Genomic DNA, 25,888 nt, shown 5'->3' with positions numbered 1-25,888 from the left:
AATAAGGAGAAATTACAACAGATACCATGGAAGTACAAAAGATTATAAGAGAATACTATGAAAAACTATGTGCCAACAAATTGGACAATCTAGAAGAAATGGATAAATTCTTAGACTCATACAACCTCCCAAAACTGAATCAAGGACAAATAGAGAATCTGAATAGGCCAGTCACAAGTGAAGAGATTAAAACAGTAATCAAAAACCTCCCAAAAAATAAAAGTCTAGGGCCAGATGACTTCTCTGGGACATTTTACCAAACATTCAAAGAAGATTTAATACCTAGCCTTCTGAAACTATTCCAAAAAGTAGAGGAAGATGGAATACTTCCCAACACATTCTGTGAGGCTCACCCTGATACCAAAACCAGACAAAGAGAATACTAAGAAGGAAAACTACAGACCAATATCCCTGATGAACATAGATGCCAAAATCCTCAACAAAATATTGGCAAAGCAAATACAACAATACATTAAAAAGATCATACACCATGATCAAGTGGGATTTATACTGGGGACACATGGATGGTTCAACATCCGCAAATCAATCAATGTGATACACCACATTAACAAAACATTTTACAAATCCTATTGGCTAATAGAGAAGGATTAGAATTTTTAAGTGGTAATTAAATTTTGCACCAAACTCCATACAACATCCCAATCAATTTTATTGAAATAAATACATTACTAGAAATAAACACATTATTAAATATCACATTACCAGACCAGTGAAAAATTGATTACTTACTGCTACAAAGGATGTAACAAATTAGGAAGAAAAAATTGTTCTAAAATACAAGAGAAAGGGATATTTAATAATTAAACCTTCATGGTCAGCCAGTTCCTCTCTTTAGATGTGTGTACCTGTGTGTAGTTTATTTGAAAATTCAAGTAAGTTTGTGATGGCAGAGGTGATTGGGATGAACATAGTTGAACAATGTAAGCTATCTGGCAGAATCCGAGCAGAATTAAAAGATAGTAAAGGGGCCGGCCCTGTGGCTTAGCAGTTAAGTGCACACGCTCCGCTACTGGTGGCCCGGGTTCGGATCCTGGGCGTGCACCGACGCACTGCTTGTCTGGGCATGCTGAGGCGGTGTCCCACATACAGCAACTAGAAGGATGTGCAACTATGACATACAACTATCTACCTGGGCTTTGGGGAGAAAAAGGAGGGAAAAAAAGGAGGAGGATTGGTAATAGATGTTAGCTCAGGGCCGGTCTTCCTCAGCAAAAAGAGGAGGATTGGCGTGGATGTTAGCTCAGGGCTCATCTTCCTCACAAAAAAAAGATAGTAAAGACTTTTAACTGTAGTTCAACTCTTTTCCTCTCCTTCCTACCTCTGTCCCCCATACCCTGGTAAAGGTCTACTGTAAACAGCTGAGAAACCCCTGCAGTTGAGTACTTTTTTCCCATAATACAGCATGACTTCCATGAATAGAGACTAAGAGTGGCATTGCAGAGACTATGTCTTAGATCAGTAAAGTACTTTTAGTACTCTGGGATGCAGAAATAGCTTTGTTATTATAGAACCTTCTCCTTTACTGGTATTTTAGAAATGCAATTTTACTTGTACAGTTTGGCCTCACAAATGATATCTTCTTTCTGATTTGGATTTTAACTGTAGAAGGTAGAAGCCAGAAGTCCCTCAAAATTAGAAATTAGATTCTGTTGGTGGGATTTGTGAGAATTATTGCTGGAATTCTTCAGAGAATTATCAGGAAGCTGATATTTGTATAGGGAATCATGGTAGAAGGAAAGGAGAAGATCTCAGATACTTCAAGTTGGCCTGTCTGAGGTCACGTATAGCTAGATTTCACTTTAACCCCAGAACTATGAGTTTTTCCATTTTCTGATAGCATCTTAAGCAAGTAGACCATTAAGATATTTGTATTGAACTTTACATTTTTTTTCAAAGCTCTGTAACCTATATTGGATTCTAATAGGAACCCTGTGAAAGCAGGAATAGCACATGAGAAAATGGTCTTAGAAAAATTAGGGATTTACCCTAGGCATAGCTAGTAAGCAGTAGATTCAAAATTAGAATGCAGGGTTTTTTTCTTCATGATCTCTCATTCGTGGCTTTCATTTTAATGTCAGATCCCTAAGATTTGACTCAAAGTCATCCACTATGACTTCAACCATTCCTATATCTTAAATTAACCAAAACAAGAGTTTCCCTTATAGAGTGAAAATACATCTGTTAGAAAACTTCATTTTGTATAACCAGATTTTCCTTAACCTACAAGAACCAAGAAACTGGACCTAGATTTGAAAAATAATTTAGTATAATCTACTTGTTTTATTACGAACAAAATTGTCTCTAGGAGGAGTTTAGGGTAATGATGGGGGATATTATCCCAAATATAGCTCTTTTCTGAGCAAAAAAGATGGGATCGCTAGGGACAACAGATAAGAAATTTGGTTCAATTTGCAATTATTTTAAATAGCATCTCCAGTATAGAAGACACTGTGCCTTATATTATAGAAGATACCAAAATGAATCTCCAACACCAAGGAATTTACAGTCCATTAGGAGAGATGGGCAGATTGTAGGAAGTGCTAGGTATAGATAAAAGGAGAAAGCGACCCAGAGGGCACAAGATTAGACTACAGAGGAGTAATAAGGTGAAAACAGGTGAGCTAGATCTAGAAAGGATATAAATTAAAGGTAGAAGAGTGCTGTCAACAATGTTTACAGGAAACCCTGTGAGGAAGGCACTAGGGAATGGAGGGAAAATGAACAAGAATCCCGTTTCCTCTGGTAGACAATGAGGATAATCTCGTGCTGTCTCTATATGTCTTGTCTTTGGGTTCACATAAATTGTCATTTGTTCATTCATTTGCTCTTGTCAGTTTTTCTTTCCTCTTGTTACATAATCTTGGTGATCCATTAACATTAATCAGTGTTGCTTGTCAAAAAGAAGATTTTCTGTCTGCTCTGAATATACATTTAATGAAGAGAAAAAAGACTGAGAATTTTGGTTTAGTGGTTGAGTTGATCATTTTTGTTGTTGTTGTTTTATCAAACAAAAGTAAACACTGTTAGGTACTACAAAATTATCAGTGCTTCCATGTATACCAGTGTGTGACAATAAACTGATAATTTGGCCTCTGTGGTTATGCCCTTCAGCTCCAGTATTTCTTATAATAGGTTGAAGCTCTGATGGTTAATCATTGATATGAGAGTTGTGTCACCACATTCCGGGAGTATTAAAATGTCCTACTTAGAGTGAAGTTTTAGTCACAGGTCACTCTCCACGTCATCCTGTAGTGTATTGTAATTGTGTACCCTGGCTTTATTCTGGCCCGGAACTTTAGTCCTTAATGTTTAAGGGTAAAAGTGGAGAGTTTTCATTACTGTCATCAATTGTTCACCTGTGTGTGAAGCCTACTTTTTTTTTTTTTTTTTTTGTGAGGAAGACCAGCCCTGAGCTAACATCCGATGCCAATCCTCTTTTTGCTGAGGAAGACGGGCCCTGGGCTAACATCCATGCCCATCTTCCTCTACTTTATATGGGACGCCGCCACAGCATGGCTTGACAAGCGGTGCGTGGGTGCGTGCCCGGGATCCGAAGCGGTGAACCCCGGGCCGCCGCAGCAGAGCGCACGCACTTAACCGCTTGTGCCACTGGGCAGTCCCCCTGAAGCCTACTTTTTGATGTTAATATTGATTGACACAGCAAGCTTTGGTTTAAAATTGCCTGCCCTAAAGGGTAGTAATTTCCTTTTTTTTTTTTTCCTAAACTACTCTTGGTCAGAGGTGAATATTTTGTACTCTTTTAAGAATTATTCTAATCAAATCTACTACTGCAATAAGAAGAGGTAGTATAAGCTCTCCATTTATTTTCAAACACATCATTTAGCGACATAGGGAAGTGAATTGTAACTTCTTCTACTCCAAGTTCTTGGAATTTGGGGATGTTGTTTCCTTATATGATGTAATTTCTTAATTTGGTTTCGGAATCTTTCTATGTTAGCGAAGATGACTTAGAGCCACTGCAGGAAGTGTGACTTATGGAACTGTGTCAATGTTGAGTTTCTGTTGTTTGTGCACCAAGGGTGGGGTACCACAGCTCACTGTTTATGAAAGCACCTAGTCATCACATATGTGAGATTATCACAAATGGAGCTTAATTATGATAAAGGTTAAAGTGTTATAATATAACTGGGAAATGAAGGCAGTGCCAGAAAAGTTGTGGCAGAGTAAAATAAGCCTTTGACTTCTAGCAAGTACTAGAAATATAAGATCAGTTCTTCTCCCCTGGGTATTTATTATCTGGATCAGTGGTTCTCAAATCTTTTGTTCTCAGGACCCCTTTACATTCTTAAAAATTAAGAGGACCCGGGAGAGCTTGGTTTATATAGGTTATATCTATTAATATTTATTGTGATAGATATGAAAACTGAGACATTTTAAAAATAATTATTTAATAAATAATATGAGTATAAACATATGCCCATTCAGTATTAATATTAAGAATTTTTTTATGAAAACTAACTTCTGAAACAAAAATATTAATGAGACTAGTGGCATTATTTTACATTTTCACAAATTTCTTTAGTGTCTGGCTAGTAGAAGGAAAAGGAAAAAGTAGATTTTAAAAAGAGTGAAAGTAATTTTAATAGCCTTTTCTGGATAATGGTAGAAATTCGTCTTTGATGCTATACCAAATCTCAACAAGTGGTAATTTCCTAAAGGTTAGTTATTATGTGGAATCTGAAATCACATCGGTGAACACTTTATACTCTGTTATACTAAAATCTATAGGTCTGTCTTGCTGTTTGAATGGATCTTTCACCCATACATGATTTTGTAACATCATGCATTTGCTCATTTGGAAAATGTTCTTTCAAATGTTGATATGTTTTATTATACAATATAAAAAGTCATGTTAATATCACAATGATGTCATTAAAATGTCTGTGAGTTTTTTATTTTTGTTTCTTAGCTATGAGTTTGTAGAGGTGACGAATACAGTGATTAGTTAGTACAATTTGGTGCCTCTGTCTTTGCTCAAGCTAAGGTGCCCGCACTTTTAGTATCCGTTATGAAGAATGAGAACCAAAGAAGTTAAAGTGACTTTCAATGATAATATGGCAGGGACTTGTCAAAGCTGGGCTAGAATCTAGGTTTCCTGTTTCCCAATCAGTGCTATTTTCAAAATAATATTTTCTAGTATTTACAGTGGTCCATTGAAAACTTCAAATTTTGTCCCTGATTTTCATCCTTAAATATGCAGTGAACATTTTTTAGCTTTTAATTACTTTTTCTTTCCTTTTGTGTTTTCCATTGTAAAAAAGTAACTATGGTAACAGTTTTTGAAAGTGTACTACTCTCTCCTTTGTCAGTAAACATGGCTTGTAGGAGGGACCTGCGTTTTTATTTGACCACCTTTTCCACTAAAATGAGTAGTTGTGGTATATGCGTGGTCAAGATTGTTTGTTTCTGGGAATTGTATCCCATGGAGAAATAAAAAGAAGGCAAAACCATCATTATTTGAACACCTCTGAAGTTCTGTTAGTAATGGACTCATAAAATATTCAAAATGTAGCCATTTTCAAGGAAATTAGGTAAAATTTATATTTAGGTGAATTTAAGGTTTGTTCTTCCTGTGCATTTTGTAAGAAAAAATACTCAGGAGTGATCAAATAATTTGCAGCTCTTTTTAAAGATATTTCAGGATACTTCTTAAGATTTATGACAACTTGGAATGCATATCTCTTTTATCATTAAAATAATATCTAAACCATCCCATACTTAAGATCAAGATTCTTTGGCTAGAAAAATGTAGTACTGAGGTGAAAAAAAAATGCAGAAACTCAATTACTTTCAGACCTTTTCTCATTCTACTCCCCATGAGGACATAAAGCCTGGATTAAGAGTTTTGAAAGAGAAAACACACAAAGGTCCCACTTCTGTGACAGAGTAACTTGAAGATTGTAAAAGTCTAAAAATTTAGGTAATTTACATTTTCACAATCATATTTATAAAAAGGAAACATGTCATTTAAAAAGTGTATATATGTGTGAATCTGCTTATAAAATAGATATATTTATATTCACAGAGCAACTGGCCTAATAAAATCTAACTCTTTTTTCAGAATGAATTTAAATTTGAAAGGAGCATGATTGCTTTCAGCAATAGAATTCCTTCTCTTCTGTGAATTGGCGGTTACAGTCTCAACTAGTAACAGGAATGCTGGAAAACCCCCATATCAAAGCAGTATTGCTTTGATCTGGTCCAGAGTTCTCAAGTGGTTGTGTGCATAAGAATTTCTCGAAGAGTTTGTTTAATAGATAGATTCTTGGACCCCATCCCCAAGACTCTGATTATGTAAACGCTGGGTGGAGCCCAGGAATCTGCATTTTAATAAGCTATGCAGGTGTTTGAGCCAGTGTTAAGAGTCACTGTTTTGGGGACTAGGTAGGCTGGAGAAGGTAGAATCTGACATCTTATGACTCCAGAATCCAAAACAGGATATCCCATTTTTAAGCCTATTTTACATGTAAATTTTAACATTAACAGTTCTGTAAACACAGTTTTATCCCTGAATTAGCAATTTGAATACTTAAGGATTGGTTTATCCCAGGAGTCCTTGGTATAAAACGACATATTCATAGAAATGAAAACATATTCTAATTTCCTTGATGCCTCAGATGAACCTAACCAAGGCAGACTTTCTTTAAAATTATTTTAAAACTTTTAGAAATTGAAGCCAAAAAAACACTATGAAAATTTTCCTTAATCCATTTGGATTATTAGAACTTGATCTGTGTGTGTTCTAATGGTATAGATTTTTTAATCTATTTTTTATTGCAGAGTAATTAAGTAAAGCTTTTTAGAAAGCAAAACACAAACATACCAAATAATTTAACAAGAAAAATTTAATAATTATTTTCACTTAGATTGTATATAATTTTTTTTTTAATCCTAACTTATTTTTCCCAGTCAAGTCTTCTGAGGGTATAATTTACATGCAGTAAAATTCACTCTTTGTAGTATATATACAGTGTTAAAAAACAAAATTCAACTGAGTAAATTTTAAAGATCTTATTGACTTTATTCAATAATTCATGGATCGAGCAACATCCAATCTAGCAGATGGGAAGGAGCTCCGAGGAGCTGAACAAAATGAAAGACTTTTACAGGCAGAAGGGGACAGGAATAAGGAAGTTTTACTAGCCAAGAAAGCTGGTTGCTTATTGCAAGGTCAGTTTCCTTTAGGTGATGGTAGAGATCTGTCAGGCAGATGGTCTTTTTCTGCTTTCTTAAGGTGGAAGTAGATCTTATTTAATATAAACATACATATATAATCAAATGGTTCTCAACACAGTACAAAGGGAATTCAATAGAAAATATAAACATTTAATTATATAATTATATAAATTTCCCAAGGACTTCTGTAGCTCTATTCCGCAAATTTTGATGCTGTGTTTTCACTGTTATTCAATCAAAATATTTTCTAACTTCCCTTGTGACTCTTCTTTGACCTATAGGTTATTTAGAAGTGTTTTGTTTAATTTTTTTTTTTTAATTTGTTGAGGTTGGTTTTATGGCTCAGAATATGATCTATTTTGGAGAATGTTCCATATGTACTTGAAGAGAATATATTGCTCTGGTTGGGCAGAGTGTTCTATAAATGTCAATTTGGTTGATAGTCCTCTATCAACCAGGTGTTCTATATCTTTACTGATTTTTTTGTCTACTTGTTCCATCGATTACAGAGAGGGAAGTGTTGAAGTCCCCAGTTGTAAGTGTGGATTTATCTATTTCTCTTTTTAGTTCAATTGTTATGCCTCATTTATTTTAACATCCTGTCGTTAGTTACAAAAACATTTAGGGTTATTGTGTGTTTTTAGAAAATCGATCCCTTTATTGTCATGTAATATTGTTTTTTATAGCTGGCAGTTTTCTTTGCTTTGAAGTCTATTTTGATAATAATGTAGCCACTCCAGCTTTCTTTTGGTTAGTGTTTCCATGTTTTTTTTTTTCTATTCTTCTACTTTTGACTATCTATATGTTTATGTTTAAAGTGGATTTTTTTAAATCTTTCACCCTATATTTTTCTTATTTCTGACATTTCCATTTGACTTTTTAAAAACAGCTTTATTAAAATTTAATTCACATACTATACAGTTCATTCATTTGAAGTATACAATTCAGTGGCTTTTAGTATATCCCAGAGTTGTGTCCCCCACACAACAATCAATTTTTCATCATCTCAGAAGGAAATCCCATACTCGTTAGCAGTCAATCTCTATTTCCCCCCAAACATCCCCTCTCCTTTGCTTTCTGTCTCTATAGATTTGCCTATTTAGGACATCCCAGATAAATAAAATCATATAATATGTAGTCTTTTGTGACTGGCTTCTTCCACTTAGCGTAATTTTTTCAAGCATGTTGAAATATTTATCATTACTTAATTCTTTTTCATTACTAAATAACATTCCATTGTATAGCTGTACATCTTATTTATCCATCAACTGATAGCCATTTGGATCATTTCCACTTTTTTGGCTATTATGAATAATGCTGCTATGAACATTCGTGTACAATTTTTTGTGTACATATAAGTTTTCAATTTTCTTGGATATTTATTTAGAAGTGGAATTCTTGGGTTATATGATAACTCTTTAACCTTTAACCTATATCTTGAACCTTTTGAGAAACTTCCAAATTGTTTTCAAAAGTGACCATACCTTTTTACTTTCCACCAGCAATATGAGGGTTCCAATTTCTCCACATCCTTACAAAACTTGTTTTTGCCCCCTTTTGTGATAATAATCCTCCTAATGGGTGTGAGGTAGTATCTCTTTGTGGTTTTGATTTGCATTTCCCTGGTGGCTGGTGATGTTGAGCATCATTTCATATACCTGTTGGCCATCTGTGTGTCTTGTTTGGAAAAATGTCTATTCAGATCCTCTGCCCATTTTTAAATCAGATTGTTTGTTTGTTTGCTATTGAATTGTATGAGTTCTTTAGATATTCTGGATATTAACCCCTTATCAGATATATGATTTGCAGATATTTTCTTCCATTTAGTAGGTTGCCTTTTTGTTTTGCTGATGGTTTCTTTTGCTGTGCAGAAGCTTTTTAGTTTGATGTAGTCCCTCTTGTTTATTTTTGATTTTGTTGTTTTTTCTTTTGGTGTCAAATCCAAAAAAATTATTTCCAAGACTGATGTCAAGGAGCTTACCACCTATGTTTTCTTATAGAAATTTTATGGTTTCAGGTCTTACATTCAAGTCTTTAATCTATTTTGAGTTAACTTTTTTGTATGGGGTAAGATTGTGGTCCATTTTCATTCTTTTGCATGTGGCTGTCCAGTTTTCCCACCATTTATTGAAGAGACTGTTCTTTCTCTATTGTATATTCTTGGCTCCTTTGTTGTAATTTAATTGACCATATGTGTGTGGGTTTATTTCTGGGCTCTCTGTTCTGTTCCATTGATCTATGTGTCTGTTTTTATGCCAATGACATACAGTTTTGATTACTGTAGCTTTATAATACAGTTTGAAATCAGGGAGCATGATGCTTCCAGCTTTGTTCTTCTTTCTCAAGATTGCTGTAGCTCTTCGAGGTCTTTTGTGGTCCCATACAAATTTTAGGATTGTTTTTTTCTATTTCTGTGAAAAATGCCTTTGGAATTTTGATAGGGATTGCATTGTATCTGTAGATTGCTGTGGGTAGTATGGACATTTTAACAATGTTATGCAGATATATACAGAACATTCTATCCAAAAGCAACGACATACACATTTTTCTCAAGTGCACATGGAAGATTCGCTAGGATAGATTATATGTTGGGCTACAAAACAAGTCTTAAAAATTTAAGAAGATTGAAATCATATCAAGCATCTTGTCCAACCACAGTGGTGTGAAACTAGAAATAAATTACAAGAAGAAAACTGGAAAATTCACTGATTTGTGGAGAATAAACAATATGCTACTGAACAACCAGTGGGTAAAAAGAGAAATCAAAAAATACCTTGAAATAAATGAAAATGGAAATACAACATATGAAAACGTATGGGATGCAGCAAAAGCAGTTCTAAGAGAAAAGTTCATAGTAATATATGCTTACATCAAGAAACAAGGGAAATCTTAAACAACCTAACTCCACACCTCAAGGAACTAGAAAAAGAAGAACAAAAGAAGCCCAGCGTTAGTAGAAGGAAGGAAATTACAAAGAGCAGAATGGAAATAAGTGAAATAGAAACTAAAAAGACAAGAGAAAAGATCAGTGAAACTAAGAGCTGGTTATTGGAAAAGATAAACAAAATTGACAAACCTACAGCTAGATTCACCAAGAAAAACAGAGAGAGGACTCAAATGAATAAAATCAGAAATGAAAGAGGAGATGTTACAACTGATACCACAGAAATACAAAGGATCAAAAGAGACTACTATGAACAATTGTATGCCAACAAATTCGACAACTTAGAAGAAATGAATAAATTCCTAGAAACATACAACCTACCAAGACTGAATCATGAAGAAATAGAAAATCTGAACAGACTGATTACTAGTAAGAAGAGTGAATTAATAATCAAAAACCTACCAACAAAAAAAAAGTCCAGGACCAGACAGTTTCACTGGTGAATTCTCCCAAACATTCAAAGGAGAATTAACACCAGTCCTTCTCAAACTCTTCCAAAAAGAAGAGGAGAGAATGCTTCCAAATTCTTTTTATGAGGCCAGCATTACCCTGATGCCAAAACCACAGGACGCCACAAGAAAAGAAAATTACAGGCCAATATCCCTGATGAACATAGATGCAAAATCCTCAACAAAATATTAGCAAATCTAATTCAAAAAAAAACATTAAAAGGATCATATACCAGAGATTTATTCCAGGGATGCTAGGATAGTTCAACATCCACAAATCAATCAATATGATACACCATGTTAACAAAATGAAGAACAAAAATCATGTGATCATTTCAATAGATGCAGGAAAAGCATTTGACAAAATTCAACATCCATTTATGATAAAAACTCACAACAAAATCAATATAGAGGGAATGTACCTCAACGTAATAAAGGCCATATACGACAAGCCAACAGCTAACATCATTCTCAATGGTGAAAAGCTGAAAGCTTTTCCTTTAAGATTGGGAAAAACGCAAGGAGACCCACTCTTGCCACTTTTTTTCAGCATAGTATTGGAAGTCCTAGCCAGAGTAATTAGGCAAGAAAACGAAATAAAAGGTATCCAAATTGGAAAGGAAGAAGTAAAACCATGACTATTTGCAGATAACATTTTTTAAAAGCTGTAAGAAACTAGATAAATCTCAAGTACCGTTATATTCCAGTGAAAACGTTATCTAGAAATGCTACATAATTAATCTAAAGTGACATAAGATAAATATCTAATTGAGATTACAATCTAGCAGTTTTGATTTGGGGGCTTTTTATGTATACATTTAGCTACATCACCTTATTTCATCAAGTAAATCTTAGATAATTAGTAAAAATTAATATTTGATTTTCTTTTCCACTTTTAGTGTTAAATGTTTACAAAAGACAGTGAAGGATTCTTATCATATAATGTGTAGACCATGTGCCTGTGAACTTGAAGTTTGTGCAAAATGTGGAAAGAAAGAAGACATTGTTATTCCGTGAGTATTTCTTTTTATGTTTGGGTTTTACTCTTTTAGTAATTGATACATGAATTTTCTTTTAAGGAAAACATTCAGCAGTTCTGAGAATCTCAGAATTGCAGTATATCACACTAATGTAGACATTTTTTTCTACCTAACAGGAAAAATGTCTTAATTATTTGTAAAATTTTTCTATCATTACAATAAAAGTGAAACTTTATATTTTTAGGAAATTAAAATAGTTATCTGAGTTTCACATTCATTACTCGTTACAAAAGAATTACTCATTATATAACTACTTTTCTTTAGTGGACATCATGTATTAATGTCTTTGAGCCTACTTTATTGACGACAGTATTATAATTGTTTAGATCTTGAGTTAAGTTAGTCTTCGGGGATCTTTTTCTCTGTACTTATTTCATTAGGCTCCTGTTAATCAAGAAATGTAGTGTAAAGGTCTTTTCAATCTACACAGTTAAATAATGAAAGCCTGAGAAATAAAGAGAAGTTTTTTCTTCCATCTTTAGGTTTAATAAAGAACCAGAAAATTTTGAAAATAATCTACATTCTAACCATCAAAGAAGCTGCAGAAGAAATGAAGAAGAAAGTGATAGTGATTTGGATTTCAATATTGATTTAGATGACAATCAAGTGGATTAATATAACCTTATTAAAAGTCAGTTTGAAAACATGAAATTCTGAACAGCTTTTGACTTTAAGGGTTTTACAAAAAAATATTGTGAAATCCTAATGAGGAAATCATAAAAACCTGTAGAAAATAGGCAAAATTTATGGATGGACATTGAGGGTATTATGCTAGCGAAATAAGTCAGAGGGAGAAGGTCAAATACTGTATGATCTCACTCATAGACAGAAGATAAAAACAGCAACAAACAAACACATAGAGACAGAGATTGGATTGGTGGTTACCAGAGGGGAAGGAGGGAGGGAGGAAGGTGAAAGGGTTGATTAGGCACATGTGTGTGGTGATTGTAATTAGTCTTTGGGTGGTGCACATGATATAATCTATGCAGAAATAGAAGTATAACGATGTACGCCTTAAATTTATACAATGTTATAAACCAATGTTACCACAATAAAAAAAATACACATCACCAACAATAAAAAACAATAGGCAAAATTTATACATGGACAATATAAATTGTGTGTGATATTTGAATAATTATAATACTTTATCCAGAGTTTTCTTATAATAAATTTTTAAGTAGCATATGCTAGGATATCTGCAAAATTGGTGTTGGGTTATCATATTGCAGTTCATGGGAATTATTTAGAATTCAGATATACTACCTATATCAAACTAAGCAAGATTCAGAATTGATGGTTGTGAAAGAACTATCTCATGGAGATATCAGATGACATAATTATATTACCAACCTCAAAAACTGGTCCTCAGTAAGTACCTTGTGATAGATTGATCTCAAGTAAATGGCCCACATAACAAAAGCCCCCTTAATTATGTTTGCTTGTTTTAAAGAGAAAAGTTGATTTTTTTATAATATTTAACAAATGTGTATCAATTTTTCTTTGAGAGTATTTTTTTATACCTTATGACATTTTTTACCTTTTTTTCTTGTGAAATATACATACAGAAAAAAATGCATAAAATATATATGTATAGTTTAATAAATAATTATAAAGAAAAGTCATACATCTATCACCTAGATGAAGAAACTATTCCTAAACAATATACATTAGCTTTGTCTTATTTTTGAACTCTTTTTTTCTCTTTTTGTTTTGAAAAATCTCAAACCTAAAGAAAAATACTAAATAGTGCAATGAACCTTTGTAGACTCTTCACCTAAATTGGCAATTGTTAACATTTTGTCACATTTTCTTTATATCTCAATAGATGGATATGGATATATATTTTATTTGCTGAACCATGTGAAAATAAGTGGCAGGCATTGGTTTTGAAATTTATATGAACAGACTCATACTATGCATGTTATTTTGTATCTCTTCTTTATTTCATCAGGTTGTTGCAAGAGCTCTAATTTGTTCATTTTACATTACTGTGTTTTATTCCATTGTATTCACATACCACAATTGATCTATCCTCTCTAATGTTGAGGGACAGTTGAGTTATCTCAGATTTTTCCTGTTAAAAACAATACTGCTATGAACACTGGTATATCTGTTTCTTGGTACATATGTGTTGTTTTTTGGTACACATTTCTGTTAGATGTATATCTAGCAGTGGTAGAGGAGATCAGGTATGTGCATCTTCAGTATTGCTCTATAATGCCAAACTGTCTTTCCAGAAGGATTGTCCCACAGCAATGTGTGAGAGATCCAGTGCTCTGCATCCTTTCCAATAGTTCATATCAGACTTTTTAATTTCTGTCAGTTTGATATGTGTGCAACATATATCTTTTTCTTATTAATTTGTATTTTCCTAATTACTAATAAGCTTGAGCCCCATTTAATGTTTATTGACTTTTTGGTTTTTGGGTAATAGATGATATTAATGAATAGTTTTGGTGAAGTGTAATAATGTTATTTAAGAAATGCATACTGAAATATTTAAGGGTGTAATGTTAATTTACTTTAAAATATTTCAGCATAAAAAAGTAAAGGCACAGATAACATTTTAGTGGCACAAAAAATATGTTATCTAGGAGTAAATTTTAAAAATACTCAAGAACTCTGTCCACAAAATATAAAATCTTACCAAGATCCAAAAGGGAGACATAAATAGAGAAAGATAAAAATAAATGAGGAGTGATACTATGTTCATGATGTGGAAGTCTCAATATTCTAAGCTCACGGTCTTACAGAAAGTTTCTCTCCCGTAAATTTATGTGGTTTTCCTTTTTTGCATATGAATTTATTTTCTAGACTATATAACTTTTGTGGTCAAAGAGCCAACAAAATTATTATTAGGCCTACCATAAATTCTTTCCTATTTGAATGAGTTATAACTCCTTAGATAACCTTACCAGGAGAGAGATTTAACAAAGAGCATCACCTAGTGACATATACTAATATCTGCGTTTCATCCTTTAGTGCTAAGACAGGTTGTTTTGTTTTGTTTTTTAAGCAGACTTAAATTTAATTGTTACATTTAGTTCATTTATATTTCTTTAGGAATTATCCTTTCTAATCTAAAAATTATTTTTTTATTGCAAGTTAACATGGATCAAAATCCTGGCTTTGTCATTTACTAGCTGTATGACTTGGTACAAATTAGTTAATCTTTCTGTGCCTTGGTTTCCATGAGGTTAATAGAAGGATTAAATGCATTAATGTGTAAGATGCTTTAAACCTATAAGAGCACTACACAATTGATATTATTATTGCTGCTATGTTATTATATATATAAATTAATTTGTATTGAAGTAATTAGTAATTACTAGTTAGTAATGAAGACATCAATTTGGTTGTTTGCCTACATTTTGCAAAAGAAGAAGTATATATATATTCCAAATGTATGTGGAATGCAGAATGTATATATATGGAATCCTGTTACTTGCAGATCCGTGTTATCTGGTTCCAGAGCCTGATTTTAACTGCTGCATTATGGTGCCACTTTGTCACATGTCAAAAGCATTTCTGAAGGTAAATAGAGAAAACTGTATTAGATGGAGGACATGGCATGAACAAGTTATTGGTGACTAAAAAGGCTTGGAATAGTAATGGTAATAATATAGCAATAGCTGACATTCGTTTATTCAACAAATAATCGTTGGGCACCTATGTGGGCAAGGCACTGTTCAAGATACTTGGGGTACAACAATGAACAAAACAGAGATTCCTCTCCTTTCAGTGATAACCTTTTAGTGGGTAGAGACAGACCATAAGCAATAAACATAATAATTATATGTTGGAAGATAAAAAGTGCTATGGGAAAAAATAAGGTAGTATGGTGATGGATGGCGTGGGGATGAGGGTGCACGAGTGGGTGGGAAGAGGGCTATGATTTTTAAATAAGGTGGCCAGGGGGACATGTTGAGGACTAATGTTCCAGGCAGAGACAAAAAGCCACTGAAAAGCCTTTGAAGCAAGATCGTGCCTGGTGTGTTCAAGAACACCAAGGAGGAAGGGAGTGATTAGTTGGAGAGTCCTCTTTTCTGGGGTCTTAACTTACTGCCAGGGATGTTCACTAAGATATCTCTGCTCTGAGTAAGCGCATACCCCAGCACTGTGTGACCTCTGAAGTCTCTGCCTGCCTCTCAGCCCCTTGGCAGCTGTTCCCTGCTAGGACTCCTGGAGTTGTGCCCTGCGCGTGTGCAGCTTAGGAGACTAAGGAGTGACCAGAGAAGTAGGAGAACCGAGAAAGCGTGTCCTGAAAGGCAAGGGGCACTTGTACTGAATGCCTAGTGTATCCAGGCACTGCTCTAAACTAAGGCCTTTATGTGATAAGCTCATTTGAATGTTCATTATGGCTCTGTGTAATGATAACTATCATTATCCACATTTACAGGTGAGAAACTGACGTTAAGTAATTTGGCATACAGACAAAAAGGGTTAGGCCCAGGTTTTGAACCTGTGTAGTCATCTGATCCCAGAACCCCTTCTGCACTTTATAGTTAGTATGCATAAGAATAACATGTGAGTTGCTGACTGATAACTCCTCTATATTCCATACTACTATTCCAGGGCTGTGCTCACAATCAATCGTCCCTCTGCCACTTGCATATTCTATTATTTCAGACAATTTACAGCTTTTTTCCTTTTTTTTTTTTTCTGAAGAACCTTTGGGTTCTGACATCATTGGAGAGTGCTCAGGTTTTTAGCCACTGCTTATGTACCTGAATCAAATCACTTTTTTGTACTCCCCCCATGACTGTTGATTTCCACTTATGAATCATAATACCGTAATCTTTCTGATTAGGTGATGTCACTTTATCGTGAGACCTTGCATAATGGAAGGAATAGGTGTTTGCCAGCAATTCTGGATATATCTAGTAGATGTATTGGGAAAATAAGTTGTAGTCATTATCTGCTAATACAGTGATAATTATTAGGAGAAGAAAAAGTTGTTATATGTACTTGGTGCTTATATATATTTGTTTATCATGTAGGATAAATAGCAATGCTCTGAGAAAGTGTGCTCCGTCTTCAGGTGACTAAACTAAGGCTCAGAGGTTAAGTAACTTGTCAAAGTCAAAAAGATAACAAGTAATCTGAGATTCAAACCAAGATTCTATGTGGTTCTATAGCCTATATTATTTCAACTACATTTATGCAAAATTACAAATATTCCATGTTTCTAAACATTTTTTTCTTAAGTGAAATTAGTGACAATGTTAACCTGAACACACCTCTATCCCTTCCTTATGTCCCTCTTTCTAGGAAACATTGTAACATTAATCCTGTACTGAATGATTGCACTGTTCAAAAGTTACATTTTTTAAATAAAATGATTATAGATATCTTCCATATAACTTGTGGCATAGAATATTTGCCACAAGAATGTTGCAAGACCATTTTCCACATTTTTATGTGTTTTTTTGCGAGGAAGAGTAGCCCTGAGCTAACATACATTGCCAATCCTTCTCTTTTTGCTGAGGAAGACTGGCCCTGGGCTAACATCCATGCCCATCTTCCTCTACTTTATGTGGGACGCCACCTCAGCATGGCTTGACGAGTGGTGTGTCAGTCCGTGCTGGGGATCCAAACCAGCGAACCCTGGGCTGCCGGAGTGGAGCCGGCAAACTTAACCGCTGTGCCACCAGGCTGGTCCCCATTTTGCACAATTTTTATTGGCAACCCTGTGGAGTCAAGGAAGTATGCTGGCATTACTTCCTTAGCTCTATGCTAATGAGTCCCACAATTTCATCAATAATTATACATTGGGAAAAAAATTATGCTTCCCCAAATCTCATATATAAAACTTTTTAAGGAATTAAAGCACCAGGCTTTCAAAAGGTATCACTACATAAAATTACACATGAGGTTGCATCTTTTATTTCTATATAATTTTAAAAATTAAAAAATTTTTATAGTCTTAAAAATGTGTTTCCTTCAAAGGAAACAGTTTGCATTATCATAAAATATATAGTTGGTACTTGGTACGCATAAGGAGGTTTTAAAAAATATATTGGATTTAAAAGTACAAATAGTACCTAAGTGTTCATAAGTTGACTAAGTGATACAATATTTCATCAAAATTTGGTTTGGAAGTTTCTGTAACCTCCAGAAACGTTAATTCAATTACATAAATTAAATGTTAATATTAAATCTTTAAATGTACATTATTTAAATAATATTTAAAATTAACTTTTCCCCATTTTTTAAAACAAATCAATGTCTTGGAATTCAACATTAAGTTGTAATTTTAACATTTTAAAAATTATATGTTGTCCATGGATGAACCTCATAGATAATGATGAAAAGAATCCAAACACAAGAGATTATATACTTCATGATTCCATTTATATGAAGTTCAAAAATAATTAAAACTAATTTATGGTGATAGACATCAGAATAGTGGTTACCTTTGGGGGCGTGGTATTGACTAGGAAGGGACATGAGGGAACCTTCTGGAGTGCCGGAATCGCCTCTTTCTTAATTTGGGTGATGGTTACACAAGTGTATAGAAATATAAAATTCAGTATTAGGATTTGTTCACTTTATTGTGTGTAAATTTTGCCTGAATCCAAAAGTAATTATAATACTTAATTTTAAAAAGTTAATAGTATCCCGTTGTCAATGCCTTGTCCATGCCTTGAAATAAAGCAACGTAAATCCTGACTTCAGGGAGAATAGGAGGTGGAGTGACTCAGAAGTGGCAAGATCTGCTTGAATCCTGACCCTGCCTCTTACTAGTGCAACCCTGGGCCGATTTCCTTACCTTTGTGAAGTTACCTTGTGTGGACCTTACCTATTTGTACAATGAGGACAGTGATTTCTACAGTGTAAGAGAGCTGTGAGTATTAAATAATATCTACACAGCTCCTGGAACATAGTAGGTGCTGCATTCATGGTGTTTATATTTATTACTTCACAAGTTTTGGTTTAGACACTTTCTTTCAAATTATCTTAAGAGGCTTTGTTGGGGTGGAAAGTAGGTAAATCAGAAAATCTTGGGTGGGGGAAACCTTGATACAGAATTCCTATTACCCTGAAAGAGAAGAAGTAAACCCTTCCAATGAAAGCATTTATACAAGAAATGTCAGACTTGCTGTTGGCTATTTTTAGTCCTTGTAAGAGACAGGCCCTTCAATAACAGCATCCACAAATGTGTGAGTGCAATAGCAAGCTTTAGAAGGAATATTTCTGACAGTGATAACTTTACAAACTGCCCTTCATTTCTTTTTTAAAACTAAGTAATACCTTGTTAACTGTAATTCATATTACACACAGAGAAAGTTTCTGAGAAACTTTAGTAAATCAAATAATCAAAAAATTTACATTTTAAAATTACATAATGAATTAAAAATAGAAAGTGAATTAGAAAAGCGTGTTTTATTACATTGAACTTTAAATTATAAATTTGTGTATTTAAATTACAAATAAAATTTTTTGTGTAATTGAGTATGACCTTATCTATTTTTATTTTTACTTAATTATTTAATCTAGTCATGAATTTATTTGTAGAATATATTTTCTTTAATCGGGAGTTTTTTTCTTTTACCATTATGAAGAAAAATTATGATCATGTGGGTAACAACGACCCAAATGACCAATACAGGAAATGAATTGGCCTTGGGGAGATTGCGAGGACCAGATGAGGTTAGGAAAGATGGTTTTCTACAGGACAAAACTGATGTCCCTTGGCAGAGGATATTACAGCATATCCATAAGGTCAGGAAACACAAGATAAACTGACTTTTAAACTGTGTTATTTGTGCTTTCAAATAGTATATTCAGTATGTTTTCTGGTGAAGTACTCTAAATTTAAAGCAATAGGTCCAATTGTTATTCTGGAAAAATATATAATTAATACACTACGAAGTATCCAGAACATCTGGAAACACAGGGAGCATAGTGTATTTATTATACTTCGCCCCAAAGCATACTGAACATACTATTTGGAAGTGCAGCTGAACAGTTACACTCTGTTTGAAAATAAGTTTCTCCTGTGTTTCCTGCCTTGCAACACTTGTGGCTGCCAGCTGAACAAGGCAGGTGCAGCGTGAGTGGCTGCCAGCGGACAGGGAGAAAAACAAGACTTACTGAAACAAACAAGTGTTTCTTATAAATAATTTGGAAACGATTGTGGAATCCATTTCTTGGCAATGGAAATAGTACATTTGAGATCCTATTAAGTGACTGATTTATATGTGGGCAGTCCTCAACTGGTAGTTCTGGAAATAACTTAATGATACCATGACACTGTCCGTGAAGTTGAGAGGATATCCTACAGAAAATGAAAATCCCAGAGGAAGGAAGCCCCATGGGGGCATGGTGTCTGTGCATGGTCATGATCATTTAATATAAGGTTTGCACTGTGGAACTGTGATGACACAACCAGTTACAACAGAAATGGGCCATAGGGAATGGATTGGAGACAAAACAGGAACCCTCAACACAGCTCCATTATATGTTTGGACAAGCATCTGACCGGTCAACATTTCTGTATTTTTCCAGTCATACAACTTCCTCTTTTTCTATGATGCACTTGTCAAGTATATTTTGCCCACACATGGGACATGCCTAAAAGTCAATCATGTTCTTCCCAGCTGTAATCTGACTGCAAAGATGACTGAAAACACCATAGAATTGAAGTTAAAGTTGTAATGTTGCTTTTTTTGTTCAATGCTCGAATAAGAGGTGAAGATTTTGAGGGAGTTTCAACTCAGGGACTGCTGACCCCACAGTGTGCAAGAAGCCCATGAATCCCATGTGCGCTCAGTATTGTCAGTAGACTGAGTAAATAATATGTCTTGCATATCTATCTACTATTTTTATATGTAGTAGATGTGACTAGTTAAATGCAAATTCAATTAAAATTATTACTGGGTTAACAGTATTCTTGAAATTATGTATTTCTTCAATTTGTACTAAAGGTTCAATTCAAATATGCAGGCCTGTCATTGTTTTTGCTGTTAAAAGGGGATTCTCGGCCTGGGAATGGTTGGAAACCATTGATAAAGGTATCAGCCTTCATTGTGCTGTAAATTCTGTAAAAGCTTTTTCCACAGTGTAGTGATAATTCCGTCTCTCTACTTTTTAAATGCTTTATTGAGGTATAATTTACATACCATAAAATTCACCCATTTTAAGTGTATAATTTTATGATTTGGTAAATTTACAGAGTTGTGCAGTTATCACTACAATCCAGTTTTAGTACATTCCCGTCACCTCAAGAAGACCTGTCATGCCCAGTGTTAGCCACTCCCCATTCCTACTTCCAGCCCCAGGCAACTAGTCTCTTTTCTGTGTCCATAAAATTGGTTTTTATGAACCTTTCATATAAATGAAATCGTAAAATATGTAGTCGTTAAGTCTGGCTTCTTTTGTAACATTTTTGAAATACATCCATGTTGTAACATGTATCAACAGTTCATCATTCTCTTTTCTTTCTTTTTTTTTTTTCCCTGAATAGTGTTCCATTGTGTGAACATAATAATTTTGTTTACCCACTCAAATTTTGATTGTTTCTGCTTTATGGCGACTATAAATAATGCTGTTGTGAATATTTGCATATGAAGTCTATGTGGACATGTTTCCATTTTTCTTGGGTATATATACCCAGGAGTGAGATTGCTGGGTCATCTGATAAATTTATGTTTAATTTTTAGGAAACTACAAAACTGTTTTCCAAAGTGGCTGCACCATTTTACCATCCTGCCATCAGTGTGTGAGGGTTCCACATTAAGTAGGTTCCACATCCTCATTGACACTTTTAATAGTCGATCCATTTTGATTATTGCCATTCTAGTGGGTGTGAAGCATTATTGTAGTTTTAATTTGTATATTCCTAATGATGTTGACTCAGTGTCTTTTCGTGTGCTTATCAGCCAATGGTATATCTTCTTTGGTGAAATGTCTATTCAGATAGTTCACCTATTTTAAAATTGGGTTGTTTTCTTATTATTGAGTTGTAAGAGTTCTTTATATATATTCTATATAACTTGGATATATTTTTCTGCCAGTTTGTGGCTTGTTTTATTTATATATATAATATTTTATGATAAATATATCTCAATTTAAAAACATTATCCTTCACATTAAGAAATTAACAGGGTGGAGACATAAGAATCCCTCTGGTAGCCACGTAGGTTTGGAGTCCTGAAGCCTGGCAAACTATCCTCTGCCCCTCCCAGCTACATGCTGCATCATTTATGAAAATTTGAGAGCAACCATTGTGTGTGCACTTTTGTTTGTTTGAGTAGATTGTTAGAATTGGAAGACATGTAGAGAGCATGTAGCCCAGCATATTGCCTCAATAGGTAAATTAGTATGAAATTTTATGTTAGAAATTTTTGTTTTCTTCTGTGGTGGGTATACTGTGGAAGTGTCCAGTATGACTCCGGGGAAGGGGAGTAGAGTGGCATCTCCTGAGAATGTGAAAAAATGGCTTTTGTTACCCTTAATTCAAAGTGGGATCCCAGTAATTGAGTGTATGTGTGTGTGTGTAAATAAATAAACATGGTTGGAGGGGCTGATTCAGTCAGGGACTTCATGAAGGAAACAAAACAGTAACTGGACCTACCTTCAATAATGAAAACTGTAAATACAGCAAATGATAAAAGCCAAAATGTGGCTCATATCAGCTTCTGGTTCTTCCTAAGAAAATGGTGATATAATCGTTATAGTTGCAGGAATTCTAGATACTCTCTCTCTCTTTTTTTTTTTTTTGCAAGTTGCTTTTGTTCACCACTGGACTGGCTGCTTTTTGCTTCACATCAGAGAGTTCTGAAGTCTTTGCTTATGTCCTTGTTCAAAATTGAATCTGCATCAGTTATTTTCTATAGAAAACATTTTCTAATATCTTATATGCAAATACCTTGCAGCGTCTGATGCAATTTCTTTTCCCTCCTGTCTTCTCTCTTCCCATTTGGGAGAATGAAGCAGTTCCTGCTTGAATCCTGAGCTGAAAATATTTTCTCCACTGCCCAAAAGTGTGGACACTATGAAAATCACTGTATAATGCCGCTAAACTGCCCCTCTGTAAAAAAAAAAACAGCGGCCGAGATTAATAATTACTCAATCAACACTCACTATGATACTGGGCAGTGGTCCCCAGACCGGGGTTGCATTAGAATCACCTGTGGTTTGTATTTAAAGTACAGATCTTCTGGCCCCACAGGCAAAGCTCTCCTGCCATGTTGATACAGGTGATTCAGGGAGCTGCTGGGGCAGGCCAAAATGGCTCAGCAGGCCAGGGTCCAAGGTGTCGATGCCTTGTGTCATTACAGTATGCTTAGTGCAGTGAGGAGGATGGGCTCACAGGCACTACAGATGCTTAGGCACAGAGTGCCTAAAGTCTAAAACTCAAGTGTAGGCCATAACTGGTAGGGACAAGCTGGCCATATTTGGAAAAATTCGATGGTAAGGGGCAAATGTGGGTGAGAGTTAGGAGCCATAGCAAGACAGACTAAATGTTGTGCTATGAGAGAGATGGAAGAAACGAACTATTGGCCGAGAGGTCTCCTGACTCCTGACTGGGTGACTTGTGACCACATGGCCCACACCCCACAGCTGGGTTGCAGCAGCTCAGCCTTTGGGAGGTAGCTGAAGGAGAGGAGGATTGAGAGGGATGCTGGAGGGCAGATGCCCTCTTTCTTGAGCAAGGATCAGAGTTCAAGCTGCTGAAAGGAACCCGATAGCCTCCTTTTCCCATCCCTCCTGTCTTCCTTCTCAAGTTCTGGTTCTAGTCTATGTGATCTGCTCCCTCCCTCGAGATACTTAGGCTTTTGCAAATAGGTTTATGGAAAAGAGTTACCCTCACCCACACCTTAAACATCTTATTTTGTTCATTTTTTGGTGGGGGGAAGTGGTCTCTCTTTTAACATAGCTTCAGATGACTTAACATTCAGACATCCAATTTTGTTTCTATCAGATGAAAGGGAAAGTGATTATAAGGCTCCATTCTAATTATAAGTTTGTCACTTCAACTGCCTGGCCTGCAGTTTCTCCTTGTGTAAAATAATAGAGTTGGTCTAGATCAGTGATTCTCATCATGTGGTCCCCAGACTAGCAGCATCAGCATCACCTGGGAACTTGTTAGAAATGTAAATTCTTGAGCCGCACCCCGGACCTGCTGAAACACACTCCAGGGTGGTGCCCAGCAATCTGTGTTTAAACAAGCCCTGCAGGGGATTCTGATGTTCAGCAAAAATTTGAGAACCACTAGTCTGGATTAGTACTTCTCAGCCTTGGCTGCATTAAAAACGCCCAGGCAGCTTTTATAACCTACCAATCCTAGGCTCTACCCACCAAAGATTCTGATTTAAATGATTTCTGGTGGGACCTGGGCATTGTTATGTGGTTCTAATGGACATCTAGATGCTCTCTGAGGTCTCTTAGAACTAAAAGTCACTGTTTCCAAATGTAAATGCAGGCATCCAGACCTGTAGACTCCTTAGGCCACTAGGTGTTGCTATAATAGAGAAGAAAAGGCATTTTCAAAACTCTGCCACTGGGTATGGACAGAGGAGAAAAATGTATTTCTTAACATCTGATAAGAGGTTTATTCTGTGATTTATATCCGAGTAGAATTTGTTCAATATTCATTTACAATTTGTTCAATCTTATTCAAAGGAATTAAATATCCCTCAATGATAGAATGAATAAACAAATCATGGTTGTACATACAATAGAATACTCCTCAGCAATAAAAATAAATAAACTAGTGATGCACAAAATGACACTGCTGAATCTCACAATTTAATGATGAGCAAAAAACCCCCCAAGAGTGGACATAAAATAGAAATACTGTATGATTCCATTTAAATGAAAATCAAAAATAGGCAAAATTAATCTATGTTGATAGAGGTCAGAATAGTGGTTACCCTTCAGGTTAAGGTGGTAATAACTAAAAGTGAGCAGAAGGGAACATTCTGGAGTGCTGGAAATGTTGTACATCTTGATCTGGTGATAGTTATGTACATATATGCACTACACACATGTATATTGAGCTACACTCAAGATTTGTGCACTTTATGTGTTATTCCTCAATAATAAAGATTTACAAAAATTTAAATGTAACCCTCAAGGGGAGTAATTGGCACACCAGCCCACTATCACTCAGTAGAATATTATTTGATTTGTGCCATCTGTGGTCACAAGAGATGAACACAGCATTTTGATTTCATGTTGATATGAAGTTAAAATGTATACATCAATCTATATGGCCCCAAGTTAAGAAGGTCATAGCCTGATCTCTATATGTTTAAAGCCCTTGTTTGTTTTGAGTATTTGTATGTGTCCAGGGTACATATTCTGCAGCAATACACTTGGCTGACACTTGGGTGACTGATTCTTTTACAGCAACCCTCTGCTATCTCTTCCTTGCTCTTCAAATCTTGTAATAGAATCTAAGAAATAAAACTACCTGTTCTTTGTTATCTGCAGAGAAAGACTTTACCACCTCTCTTGTCATTGACAGAAGGTCAAATGCATCCTAGCAAATCAAGGTGAGATAAGAAGAATCAATCTGGAGCAGAGAGAAACAAATCCCTGCAGAACCTACTAAGCCATTGACTGTCAAAACAAGGCATATTAGAAGGGCATTCAGGGAAGAAAAATGTGTTGGGGAAATGAAAACCAGAGTCACTTAGCAGAATGCAGAAAAACCCATTGGAAAGGGAGCCTTGTCATAATAGATGGGAAATTACTATCCATTACTCAGCTACCACTTTAAAGCCACACGCTGTGTGATCTGATTTCAGCCTAAGCCCTGCTGATCAAAAGCAGGGGCTGGACTGGCTGACGCCTACCTATGACATCACTCAAGGAGAGCCGAAATCTTTATTCAGCTTGGACTATATTAAATGCTGTCAGAGTTTTACCTGACTCAGTCGTTTTGAAATGCTGTGCTCTGTCCCATTATGTTCCAATCACTTTGATGTCCTTCTCTTGGAATCGTATAGAATACATAGGGCAGATTTTTTCTTCAGATAATTTTCTTTTATTGTGCTTTATAACTTGGTCTATGGACATGTTATGGCATAGCTCTGAGCATTCATTCACTCATGCCAAACTGTCCCAGGTGCTATCAGAGGACCCATGGAAGGGTAAGACAATCTTGGCCCCAAGGGATTTATAATCTACTTGGAGGGACTGAACATAACCACACAAAAGTTAATTTTAATTTTATTATTTTTTTTGCTGAGGAAGATTTGTCTTGAGCTAACGTCTGCTGC

At 35.1% G+C, this 25,888-nt stretch overlaps 1 protein-coding gene across 1 annotated transcript in view; it reads left to right on the top strand.

Annotated features, from left to right (window-relative positions):
• Positions 1-17,018, top strand: part of C22H9orf85 (chromosome 22 C9orf85 homolog) — a 56,922-nt gene extending 39,904 nt beyond the window's left edge. The window contains exons 3-4 of the mRNA XM_058565655.1: positions 11,511-11,624; positions 12,134-17,018. Coding sequence (XP_058421638.1) covers positions 11,511-11,624; positions 12,134-12,266 — 247 coding nt within the window. The 3' untranslated portion in view covers positions 12,267-17,018. The remainder of the gene's footprint in view (positions 1-11,510; positions 11,625-12,133) is intronic.
• Positions 17,019-25,888: the final 8,870 nt, after the last annotated feature.

This window comes from Diceros bicornis, chromosome 22 (assembly GCF_020826845.1).
Source record: "Diceros bicornis minor isolate mBicDic1 chromosome 22, mDicBic1.mat.cur, whole genome shotgun sequence".
NCBI lineage: Eukaryota > Metazoa > Chordata > Mammalia > Perissodactyla > Rhinocerotidae > Diceros > Diceros bicornis.
The sequence above is the reverse complement of the archived record's forward strand: the minus strand, read 5'-3'. Positions and strand labels throughout refer to the sequence as shown.